The sequence below is a fragment of the Rattus rattus genome, chromosome 11 (assembly GCF_011064425.1).
Source record: "Rattus rattus isolate New Zealand chromosome 11, Rrattus_CSIRO_v1, whole genome shotgun sequence".
Taxonomy (NCBI): Eukaryota; Metazoa; Chordata; class Mammalia; order Rodentia; family Muridae; genus Rattus; species Rattus rattus.
The window spans coordinates 80,450,899-80,462,643 of record NC_046164.1 but is presented as its reverse complement, the minus strand read 5'-3'; the positions used below and the strand labels follow the sequence as shown (position 1 = coordinate 80,462,643).

Sequence of the window (11,745 nt, the reverse complement as noted above, 5' to 3'; positions counted from 1 at the left end):
GCTTGAACCAACTATGAGCCTGGCTAACCTACTTAGGTTCTACTTCTGTGCTGGATCCTCTCCACATGACATACACCCTCTTTGGGTTTCTTGGCTGAAGTCACTACACTTTGGGTGGGTGGACACCTTTTCAAAACTTTTGTGAGCATGAGAACGCTACACTGTCCCGTCTTAGAACAGTACTTCTTAGAGTGTCTCCTAATTCTACCTCTCCCTGTGCTTGCCTTAGCTGTTTTGTGTATGAGTTACTTGAGAGGCCCTTTATTTTTCTACCGATAAATTCATTATTAAATAATTCTTGGGAGATACAGGCCACTGATTTTCTGCAATTTGCATCACCACACTTTAACTTATGTTGAAAGCTAAGCCTTTTGGTCCTTTTGTTTTAGAAGCATATTAATATTTCTGTGACCTTTAGTAGAAGGCAGTTGAGACATATCCTTTTAAATAGCAAACTAAGAAAACCAATGACCTAAAAGGTATGTTTCTGACCCTAGTTTGATGAGAAAATTAGGAAAGATATAAGTTCTTTTTCCAAGACAAGCATAGTCAAGGGAACTTCTAAAGTCCAAGGAGAATGAGAAATGCACATACATGCCATGCACACTCATGTACACACATGTAAACACACACACACATACACACACAAGCACTTTTCAGAAATGGAATCAGACACAATTTTTGATCTGCTACAGTACTCTACTTTCTAAAATCTCATAGTTTACATAATTCACTCACATTTTTAGAGAAGATAAACTAATCCATTTACAGCTGAGAAATTTTAAATAATTAATCATCACTTATCAATCAAAGAGGAAGACAAGAGAACTGCCTATGCAGAAGACACAGGGCTGTGTCAAGGCACAGACTAGCAGCAAGCTCCCTATACTTGCTTTTGCTTTTCTGCTCTGTTTAGGCCACCACTGACCCATAGTTCATGGGACCCAATTTGTCCACGACAGCTGGATTTTCTTTTGCAACTCTGAATGCGTGACGTTCTGGATGACTGAAGGGTAGAGAGATTTAGTGTTTTCTTTTACCCCTGTCTGCACTGCTGAGAGGAGCACACTGATGGACAGACATCATGCCCTAAAGTTGAGTTTCTCTCTAAGGCCTGGGCTGCAATCCTGTGGGATCCAAGGCAGCAATGGGAAACTCAGGGGTTTCCCCAACAACACTGAGCACACCTGGGTTCGCTTGTTTGTTTAGGTTTCAGATTTTGAAAGCCAAACCCGTGACTGTTCACACCCGTCTTAGAAACACCCCATGAAAGGACTGTCAGGACAGTGACCTTGAAAACAGTTTTCCAGAGACCCCAGGGAGTCCTTTGGTTACATTTGTCCTCATCTGTGACTGAGTGTTAACAGGATCACAGGAAACCATAGTATCAGGAACATTGTTGGCCCTCCAAGTCTGCCTGTTCGACACCCATGCATTCAAAATATTTCAATATTCAAAATATTTAGGGAAAGCATTATCATTGTGTCTATACCTAATATGCACTTACCTTTTATTCCTTAACTACTCATTGCTAATATAGAACAACTACTTACATAACATTTGACTGTATTAGGTATTATAAACAATCTAGGGTTGGTAGTGTACATAAGAAGCTGTGGGTAGGTTATATGTACATTATGAAATGTCATCTACGCCTCTTGAGTATGTAGATCCTGCCATCCATCGTGTTCTGGAACAAGTTCCCCTCAAAAGATACTAAGAGACCATTCCATTTACCTAGAACACTGGCTTCGTTTTGGAATTGCTGATCTGTGACCATCCTTTCTAGTAGGCAACCGACAACATACTGTTCAGATACATCATCAACCCCTCCTCCTCCCTCTCTCTATTTGATTTCCACATTGCACAGTACTCTTCTGACCAGCCCCAGTAGTGCCCCAAAACTCATCAATCACTCAAGAGAATCTACGACTATGCTTTGCGTGGGCAAGTAACCGCTGAGGGTTACGGACTCCGTCACAGTCTGTAGCCTCGATCTGGCCTTCTGCAAATGAACTCTAGTCCTCTGCTGCACAGCCTATACCTTGTGACTGAGGCCCTTCCCTTCTCTGCTCAGACACCTCTTCCTGCTCGTCCCCACAGGGCGCTCAGTGAGTCTCGCTTTATCTTTAATCTGTGGCTCTGCCCACAGGAGACACAAATGAAAACGGTCTTCCAGAACTGGAAAAGTAGATTTACACCAAACGCGTTTTAGGGCCTCGTTTCCAGAGTGTGAATGTGACAAAGAAGAGCTGTTTCCATTACAGCATACAAAGTAGAAACAGCAGAGCTTGCCCTGGAAACCCACACAGAGTAGCCTGCAACATCGCGGGCTGGCAGGAAGAAGCCAGCCCCGCCCCCACCTGCAACCACAATAGCAGTTTAGATAGAGGGCTACAGGGACTCTCCTGCCAAACTTCAAGGAGTGTGAGGATGAAGCTGGAAATATTTTAGCAGCAATTGAGACCATATTAAAAGTCAACTATAGTGAAAGAGACAAGCAAATTTTAAAAATGTATGCATTAATTAAAATCACAGGGTTGTTTCTGAATACCATTTGGGTAGATTGGCTAAGGAAGGACTTACGATGTTACAAAACTAAAACAATCAGGAGTGAAAACGATGATAGCTGCTGAAAATAAATGCATTTTCCTGCAATATTAGAAGAATATTTTGTGAAAATACCTGCATTTTCCTGCAGTATTGTAACAATACTTTGTGGGGCCCCCTAGATTCCCATTCCCTGTGAATCAGCGCGGCTCCTTCAGTTCCAAAGTAATCCATACATTTCCTTTTTCTTTTTTCTAACAGTAGCACACTCTGCTTTAATACCCCAAATATCTGTGCAGACGGGAGATGCAAAACAACACAGAGATCTACGGACAAGCACATCTATCACATTCGGAGAAAAACTGATTAGAGAGAAGGAACCGGAAACCGTATCCTGTCGGATTACGTGCAAACAGTAAATGGGGACACTTTCACAGTGGAGTAGGAACTGTGATCTCATTTTACAGGCGCGCTATGGACAGGAGATGGCCTTGTTGCTGACCCTCAGCCTCCAAGATTTTACAGTGGAGTGGAGTGTCCTGTACCTGATGCTGGGAGACAAAGGCCCACACAGCAGCAATTCAATATGGCAAGGAAGGAACAGACAAGGGTGCGGGCCCTCAGGGCTGTATCCCCTCTCCCCCACACAGTGGCAGTGCCTGACAAATGGCTGTTTATCAAGTGGGAAGTAAAAAAATATGAAGATTGAGTCCTAAAAGGCCCAGAAGAATACACTGTTTCCGTCTGCGCTCTTCAATCAGGTGGTGTGGACAGGTCCTGGGGGAGGGTGGTGACAGTGGGTGCCGTGTGGCCCGTCCTCTTCTGGAGCTGGGAAACTTTCAGAGCAATGGAGATCAGGAAGCCTGCTTGTGGGGCCTGCTGGGTGCAAAGCCACGGACCCTGGTCTGCTGGAAATATGGGATGCTGAAGATGTTGGCAGCGACAACGGCCACGGAGTCAGAAGGGTTCACAAAGAACCCGTGCTTGCCCAGAATCACATTACGATCCCCATCACCATCAAAGGCAGCCCCGGAGTCATGCTTTCCACCAGGTCAGCAGCATAGGTGAAGTTAAGATCAGGGTGATGGCCTCCAAAATCCCTCAGGGGAACACAGTTCACAGCTCAGTTTGCAGGGGCATCAAGTTCTCCACAGAGGATCTTCTCTACATCCGGTGCCACAACTCCGTGCACGGCGTCTATGCGGATCTTCAGTCTGTTTGGACCAGAGAGTAGCTCCTTCAGTGCGTTGAAGTCGAAGATGTGACATAGGCCTCCACTGAGTCCACAATCTCCACTGTGAAGGGCTTGAATTTGTTCTCCAAGTAAAACTGCTGCTTTTCCAGAACACTGAGGTCTACCTTCAGGTCAGGGCAAACGGCATATTCCTCGATTGTCTTGCTGATTCGGAAAATTTTATCAGTGATCGATTCTGGAACAGGATCCCCATTAGAAATATTGAAATTTGATTCCAAAATCTCCATTGGGCCCTCCTGAATTGTGGCTGGCTGTCAGAACGATCCCACCAATGGCTTTGCTTTTGAGGATGATGCCAGATAGAGCATGAGTGGAGACAATTCCATTCTTTCCAATAACCAGGCAACCAATCCCATTAGGCGCGGCAGTGCTTACAATGGCTTCTGTTTTGTAGAAGCAGCCGTTCCCACACACAATCAGCGTGACCTCCTGCCTCAGCGCCGGCTGCACAGTAGAGAAGATGCTCTGGATGAAATTCTCTGCACAGTTGGCATTGTTCTGGGAGCAAACCGCTGGTGCCCGGCTTCTGATCACTTCACTGCCACGATCGTCGCCATGGTGGCAGTTGGCTGCGGGCGACAGTGGCTGCAGCTCTGGCTGCTGCAAAGGGCTCAGAGTCCACTCTGCTCTCGTCCAGGAAATGACAGCCTAATCCATGTATTTTCATTTTTTCAAAGTCAAGTATTTTTTTAAGGCAAAGATATGCTACTGATGCTTACTGGATTACCCTTTATGTCTATTTATTTATACTCTGCTCACCGTTGACTCCCTGGCCCTGTGTTCTCTGCCAAGTAAACTGAAGGAGGTGTACAGGTTGTAGAATGGGAGAGAGAGTTTATTACACACCCTTGTGTAGGACATAGAGTTTATTACAGAAAGAAGTGAACCACTCCTAAGGAAGAAAGTAGCCAATGACCAAAGGGGTCATTGCTCCGATTTACATTATAAACCATCATGGTTTTAATCTCTGAGGCAGATGGGAATGTCCTCTCTATATCCAGGGTCAGAGGTAGAAATGAGTGGGATTCCATTCTTTAGACCAGGAAGAGTTACTTTCCATTCATGGGCCTCAACGAAGCCCTGAAGTGTCTTCTTATAGAAGTTTCAATATTATGGTAACAGTTGTGGTGTTATTTCTAGTGCCACCAGGGAGACAAAAGGTGAGGTCCAAAGTCAACTATGAGGGAGGGGTCCAAGCCTGTTGATATTTATCTAGCTACTAACATACATGTGTATGAGTAGCACACCTCCTAGAAAATGAGGCCATGGCAGACCACTGTTCACTGAGGCCCCTTGGCATGAATATGGTATTATGGTTCTTTGTGCATTTCTCCTCATTGCTTCCTGAGCCCCTCAGGGCTGTGCCCTGAAGTTCTATTGAGTGAATAAATATGAATCCCGGCAGCCTGTTTATCTGTATAATTCTAGTATGGTTTACTCGTCTTTAATAGGTGACTGGGGTAGCTCGTCTGGAGAGTAGGAGGCAAGCCTCAGCCTTGTTCGGGCTGATGGTGGAAGCCACAATAAAGAGCTGATCACCCCCAGCATGATAAGAGTGAAGATCAAACAAATTGCTGATTTTCACAACACATAGTATTTATTATGTGAAACAATGGGTTTCATGATACTGTTTTTACACCAATCCTCAAAATGTTTTACACACACACATAGCTGTTTCATATTCGATGGTAACTCTGCAAGCTTTGAGTGTTCCTCCCGTGCCTTTGATGGTTATGAGTCTGCAGTTGTAGTGTGAATACTCTTAAGACCAGAGACCCAGGCCTACCCTGGACAAAGTGGGGCAGATGAATCTGTTTTAGAGTTTGTTCAATGTATTATGAAAGAAATGCTGGGTCGTTTCAACTGCCAGGGACTTGCCTTTTCTGGCCACAAAGACAATTTGAAGAGAGGAGAAGAGATCCCAGTTAGCGACACTGCCCATAGTGCACTAGACGGTTCTGAGAAAATGAAAGCTTTATTTGTTTTTAGTGTGAGGGTGTATTTTTAACCATCTAAGGAGCCTCCGACACCATAAGGACCTTGTAGTACACACAGAAGAACCCAGAACTGTGTAGAAAGTGGGAGTGGGTGGGGTGCAGGTTTATAAACCACCAGAATTTGGGTGTGTGCACCAGGATAATTCAAAGGGTTTCTCAAAATAGCACTTGTAAATGTGAAACCCTTCTTTCATATGTCTGAGTCTCTATGTTAATGTGACTATTGAATCAACTCAGAGCTTACTGCAAGGCAGAGGAAAACAAACATTTTGCTCTGAATAACTTTATTTATATAGAAGCACCCCTCTCCAATCTTAAAAAGGCTGAGCTGGATAAACTAACAGATTATTGAAGATACAGGGTCTCTTTTTAAAAACTGTTAGACTAGTACCTATTTTAAAAGCAGAATCTACAGAAAACTTGAGGAAAATTTTAGTGAAGCTTCAGAGAAAACAACAAGAAGTCGGGCAAGTTGCAGATCTTGGCAGCTTGTGTGAGATGAAAGATGGAGAGGAGAAAAAGTTACTCATTCTCTGCCAGATCAAGGAAGCAGGCAGATTCAGTAATGGAATTTTGCTAGACGTTGTGTGGGTGTACACACACACACACACACACACACACACACACACAATGAGTGCATGGAGAGAGGGAGGGAAGACAGAGGAAGGGAGGAGAGGTGGGGAGAGAATGAATACTGGTGAGGAGTCTTAGGATAGGATTCTGACCAAGATCTAAAGAAAAAAGAAGAAAAAACGCTTTTCTTTCTACAGTAGAACTCAGAAAGTGGGTGGGCTCAGCAGTGAATAAAAGGATGGCTTTTTGATGCCATAGAATTGTGTACCTCATTAAGGGGACTGTCATTCTAATGTCTTCTTAACATGTTTTTAGGTGTGTGGGGTTTCTTTTCACCTCTGGATCCAGCCTGGTTTTCTTGAGAACATAAAACAGAGTTTCTCCTTGTTTCCTCCTCCTGGCAAGAGAAGATCCTGCTGCCTCCACCAAACGGTATTATCAGCCATTGTCAAAGCCGTTTGTAAAGTGGGTTACTGACCTAGGGACCATGTCCGGGGATGCCATTGGACTGATATTTATATGTCTTAGAGACGTCTTCAAATATGGGAGGCACCTGCTGTTGGTGGTGAAAAGGATATCAGCCATGTAAATGTCCTTTTTTTTTTTTAAACCGGAGGAAGCTGGCATAGATAAGCATGTGTCCCAAATGGCGCCTGAGTAGCAGCTGGCTACAAATGGCCCCGTTTATCCCCTTTTTCTCTGCCTAGCATTCTACTCTCAAAACCAGTCTTTAAGGAGCGGGGAGATGTTTTCCTGCCACTAAGTTCTTCAGTCTCCCAACTGAACCATCAAGGTCACAATGCCACTAGGACAAAAGCAACCAGTAATCAGTCATACAGCCCAAGACCCTCAACAATGGCCAGCATGACAACATGACCCCAAGAGTGCAGTAGTGACATATCTTGGGGGCAACTGGCAGCCATCTAATTGGGCTTAAGGACTGTGCAAAAGGACGGGATTCATCCTGGTACTGTAAACCTAGGCATCTACCCATGCCTGGTCATGGACTCTCGAGGAGCACCTACTCTCTTTCTTTGTGTTTCTACATATTTGTTCTAACCAAATGTTCAGTAAAATTTATCCCCCCCCCCAGTATAAAACGATTCCATCTGTCCATTTCTGGTTTCTGTTTTTGCCCTACCACAAGGCTTACCTTTTTTTATATTGTGAACTTTCATAAGTGTCTGGCGTAATATACATTTGTCTTCCAGATGAGTCGTCGGGGGCCTTGAATAAGCTTGGCAGCCAGCAAGACAAGTGCTGTACCACCAAGGTGATACTTCTGGCCCTTTAAGAGATATTTTGTGACAGGCAAATTGTTCAGGCTCGTCTTGAATGAGTAATCCCCCTACCTCAGCCTCCTGAGTAGGTGGGATTGTGGGTGTGTACCACCCTACTGAGCACGCATGCCGTAATTTATAACTACATTAAATAGCAGAGGTTTTCTTTACTATATCACTCTCTTTTATATTTTTATATGTTTCACAGATACATAAAGTCTGTGAGAGTAGCAATGTATGGGGCACTGAATGAGAGGAAAATATGCCTGTGTGCTAGATCCTAATGTGGATGTATAATCCAAGTCTAGGTTGTAGGATTTGAAGAGCAGCTGTGTGTATATCCCTGTGACACTCATCTTTGAAGTGCTGAGCGCAGAGGCACCAATACTGTAGCTCACACGCCCAGGCCAGGAGCATTGCTATGGCTCTACTCTTTGGGGTTATATCTGACCCACATTCTAGGTCTGTGATAAGCAGGATTCGTCTTGTATCTTCACAACTGAGAAGTCAGGTTGAGTTATAGGCCTAACGAAGTGTCAGTGTGTCTCTCTCTTCTGAGTGAGGCCCTGGGGCTGTTACAAAGTCTTTTCAGAGGCAGCTTTGGGAGGGCGCAAAAGCCCTGATGGGGTTCTGATATCTGCACTGTAGAGAATGGAAAAGTGTTTCAGAGCACAAACAGTTACAATGGCTGTTATTCTGTCCTGCCCCAAAAAAAGTCCCAGAAAGATGAGCAGATACCTCAGGTTGAGCAGCAGTACCTCTGACAAGTGGTTTGCCCAAAGTATTTGCTGAAAATTGAATGTCAGGTAGCCCAGTGATCTACTTGCCAGATGGGCTCATTTCACCTCATTTGTGTCTCTCTAAGAATATTCCAGAATCAAAGATTTTTTTTTTATCTTGGTCTGATGTTAATTTGCTTCTGCACCTTCGTTTTTCTCATTGCTGTGATAAGATACCCTAAGAGTCACCTTAAAGAAGAAAGAATTGCTTTGCTTCTTGGGTTGAGGAATGAAGTCTACCATGGCAGAGAAAGTGTAGAGTGGGCAACACTGTGGAGGTAAGAGGACAAGGTTCCTCACTCTCATCTTGGTGCAGCAGATTTATCTTTCCCATAATGGTTAACTTGATGGTTAGCCTGTCAAGTTGACCCAAGCTAGCATCAACTGGGAACAGGGGGCTTCAGTTGAGGAATCGACTCCTTCAGATTGGCCTATGGGCAAGCCTGAGAGGCATTTTTTTTTTATTGATGATTGATACTGAAGGGCTCAGCCCATTATGGGTGGTGCTATCCTTAGGTTGTTGTCCCCAGTTATATAAGAAAGCAAACCAAGAAAGTCAGAGGGAGCAAGCCAGTAAGCAACATTCCTCCATGGCCTCTGTCTCAGTTCCTGCTTAAGTTCCTGCCTTAAGTTTCTGGTTTGACTTGCCTCATGGCAGACTATAAAATATAAGATGAAATAACCCCATATTGCTTTTGGTCATGGTGGATTTTTTTTTTTTTTGGTTTTGTTTTGTTTTATAATCACAGCAATAGAAAGGAAAGTAAGATAAGGCCTACCTAGGGCCAAGCTATAATCCAAAAGCCACTTCCAGCAGTAGCCTGGTTCAGCCCATTGGGCTCCCCAATTGTATGCCACCTGGGGACCAAGTGTTAGAACACATGAGGGACATTTCAAATTCAAACCTTAACAGCGGACATGTGGTCTCTTAAAGTAATTAGACTATCATCTGTGCTCAAATGGAGCACTTCTTTTCTTCTCAAAACGCAAGTCGTACCTTTAGTGTGTCCCAGTGACTGGCGGTTTTCCATTTGTTGCAGTGTAGGGGGTCAATGTTAAAATTAATTCCTTGTCCGCCAAGGCAACTTATCATTCCAGCAGAAAGGGAGCTACATTTCCGGTTTCCTTCTGTGGGGAAGTGAAGTCCTAGCTTCCCTTGAAGGCATTTGACTTGGAGTTCTGTGGTAAACACTCTTCTTGTGTATTTTGGGGGTGGGTGAGATGCCAAACAGAACCTTCTAGAAGCACTCCAGAAAACTAGAAACACACGAAACATTCCTTGTTCCTTCCTTGTCCAGTTTTGTTTGTGAACAATTCATTGAAGGTTACCCAATCTGCACAGAAATGGGTCAGGGTTAAGGTAAATTACCCACAGCCAGACAATCCGAGTTCCAGATAAATACCTTACTCTTAGCTTTTATATGTTTTATTTATAAAACAGCAAGGTATGTGTACAATGACGCATGAATGTGTTATGGGGCTGCAACATCAAATGCAAATTAAATAAGATTATAAAAGTCCTTTGTAACTCGAATAGGCTTATACAGATGTATACAAGCTAGCATGCACATGCTTCCCGAACCTATGAATAGAACTGTGCCAGGGAGACTGTGGGACACTTCTGCTATTATGTTCTCCTTAGTGAACCACAGTTAGGCCACACTAATCTGAAGATGTTATAGTTGACCCTGCCTGCCTAAGGACCCTCAGGGAGCATAGGGGTCCTTCATTCTCTACAGCAGAGATTCTGGAGGAGAGAACAAGTTTCCTATCTGTCTCTAGATAATGTCCCCTAGGTGACTAAAAGAATGTCATTGTCTCTCTCCACTGATCAGTTTCCTCACTGCTAACACGTGGGGTCTGGGCAAGATCACCTCTATTTCTCAAACTCACGACCCTCTAGGGAGGCTCCCTATTCCCTCTGGGTCCCAACCACCATCATGGATCACAGACCAGGGTGAGCAGCCACCAGCATGGGGAAGAGAGCCTGAGCTCAGGCCTTGGCACGTTGTTTTTCCGTTTACCCCAAATTCACAAAGACACACATTTACAACGTTCTGTGTTCTTTCTTCTTTTTTTTTCTCCATCATCAATGTGTACAAAGCCTTCCCCCCCCAGGTGAACTGAGCAGTCTCTCAGGGATGTGGTCTCCTTCAGTACTCAAGGGTTTCTTTCTCCTTCCTGTTGAATGGGTTGTAGGGCTTCACAGTTGTCACCATTTGGGACAACGGGCCCTGGTGACGGAAGCGGTCAACTCTCATTTCTTGTAGTAAGAGGCTAGGATCCGAATGGAACAAGATGACAAAAAAAAAAAAAAAAAGACATAATAGTTAACATGAAAACAAATACTTCACACTTATCCAACTAACGATGCACAGAAGTGGAAAGGATAGAGGAGCTCTCCAGGGAAAGGTGGAGTGGAGATTAGCACAAGAGGAGGCTGGGAATGGCCACCCCGACTTTCTGTGCCAAGTGTTTTGTTTCTGAAAATGTATCCTAGGTTTATAGCAAATGCTTAGAGAAGAGGTGGACATAGAAAACCCAACGTCTGCTGCAGGAAGTTCCTGATGGAAGGACCCAGGTGGTAGGTGTACCCCAGGAGGGAGAAGGGCATTTGCACGGAGTCTACTTGAAGAGAGTAGCAAAAAGGTGTATGGAGAAGGCTTGGGAAGGCAGGAACCTGAGCTCAGGGGAGAGCCTGGTGGGAGGGAAGCACACACAGGCTGGTCAGACATTGAACTGAGGAGCAGGGCCTGTGTCTGCCTTGGGTTCAAGCTGTCTGCTTGCTGAGCCATGATCTCACTGTGTGCCTTAGCTGGCTTGTTTGCAGCAATGAATCCACCCTACCAAAGTTTTCCTAAGACTTCATGGAAAGAAACCTGAAAGTATGAGGTGCTGTGAAGGCAAGGTGCACCTTAAATGACCACCCTAGAGCGAAGCTCTGCATTGTAGCAAATATCGTGACGAGGCCTGAGAACCCTCAGTATGCAGAGCTCGGCTGTTGAACGCACCATGAACTTGGTCGCACACACACACACTGCAATGCTTGTATGAAGCAATCTGAAGTAGCTTCATATTTGGGCTGCAATTAACATGATATTGTATGTATGTATGTATGTATGTATGTATGTATGTATGTATGTATGTAATCTCTTTTAAAACTGTGTTGTAGAAGATGGCACAGCTCCTGTGCAGGTAACATCATAGAGTAAAGACCACACAGAGAGCCCCACTAATGGAAATAAGGTTTGCATACACGTTCCTTCCTATCTACTGTATGTGTGGCCCATCTACTCCTTGTGCATTTCTTC

The 11,745-nt window shown here is 44.4% G+C and overlaps 1 protein-coding gene and 1 pseudogene across 2 annotated transcripts in view; both read right to left on the bottom strand.

Annotated features, from left to right (window-relative positions):
* Positions 1-3,404: 3,404 nt before the first annotated feature.
* LOC116912040 lies at positions 3,405-4,472 on the bottom strand (annotated as a pseudogene).
* A 6,019-nt stretch (positions 4,473-10,491) lies between these two features.
* The window catches only part of Spata48 (spermatogenesis associated 48), a 52,819-nt gene continuing 51,565 nt past the window's right edge, over positions 10,492-11,745 (bottom strand). The window contains exon 6 of one of the 2 annotated variants that reach the window (XM_032916534.1): positions 10,492-10,711. In XM_032916534.1, the coding sequence (XP_032772425.1) occupies positions 10,588-10,711 (124 nt within the window). In that variant the 3' untranslated portion in view covers positions 10,492-10,587. The remainder of the gene's footprint in view (positions 10,712-11,745) is intronic. The other variant, XM_032916536.1, reaches the window with a different exon arrangement.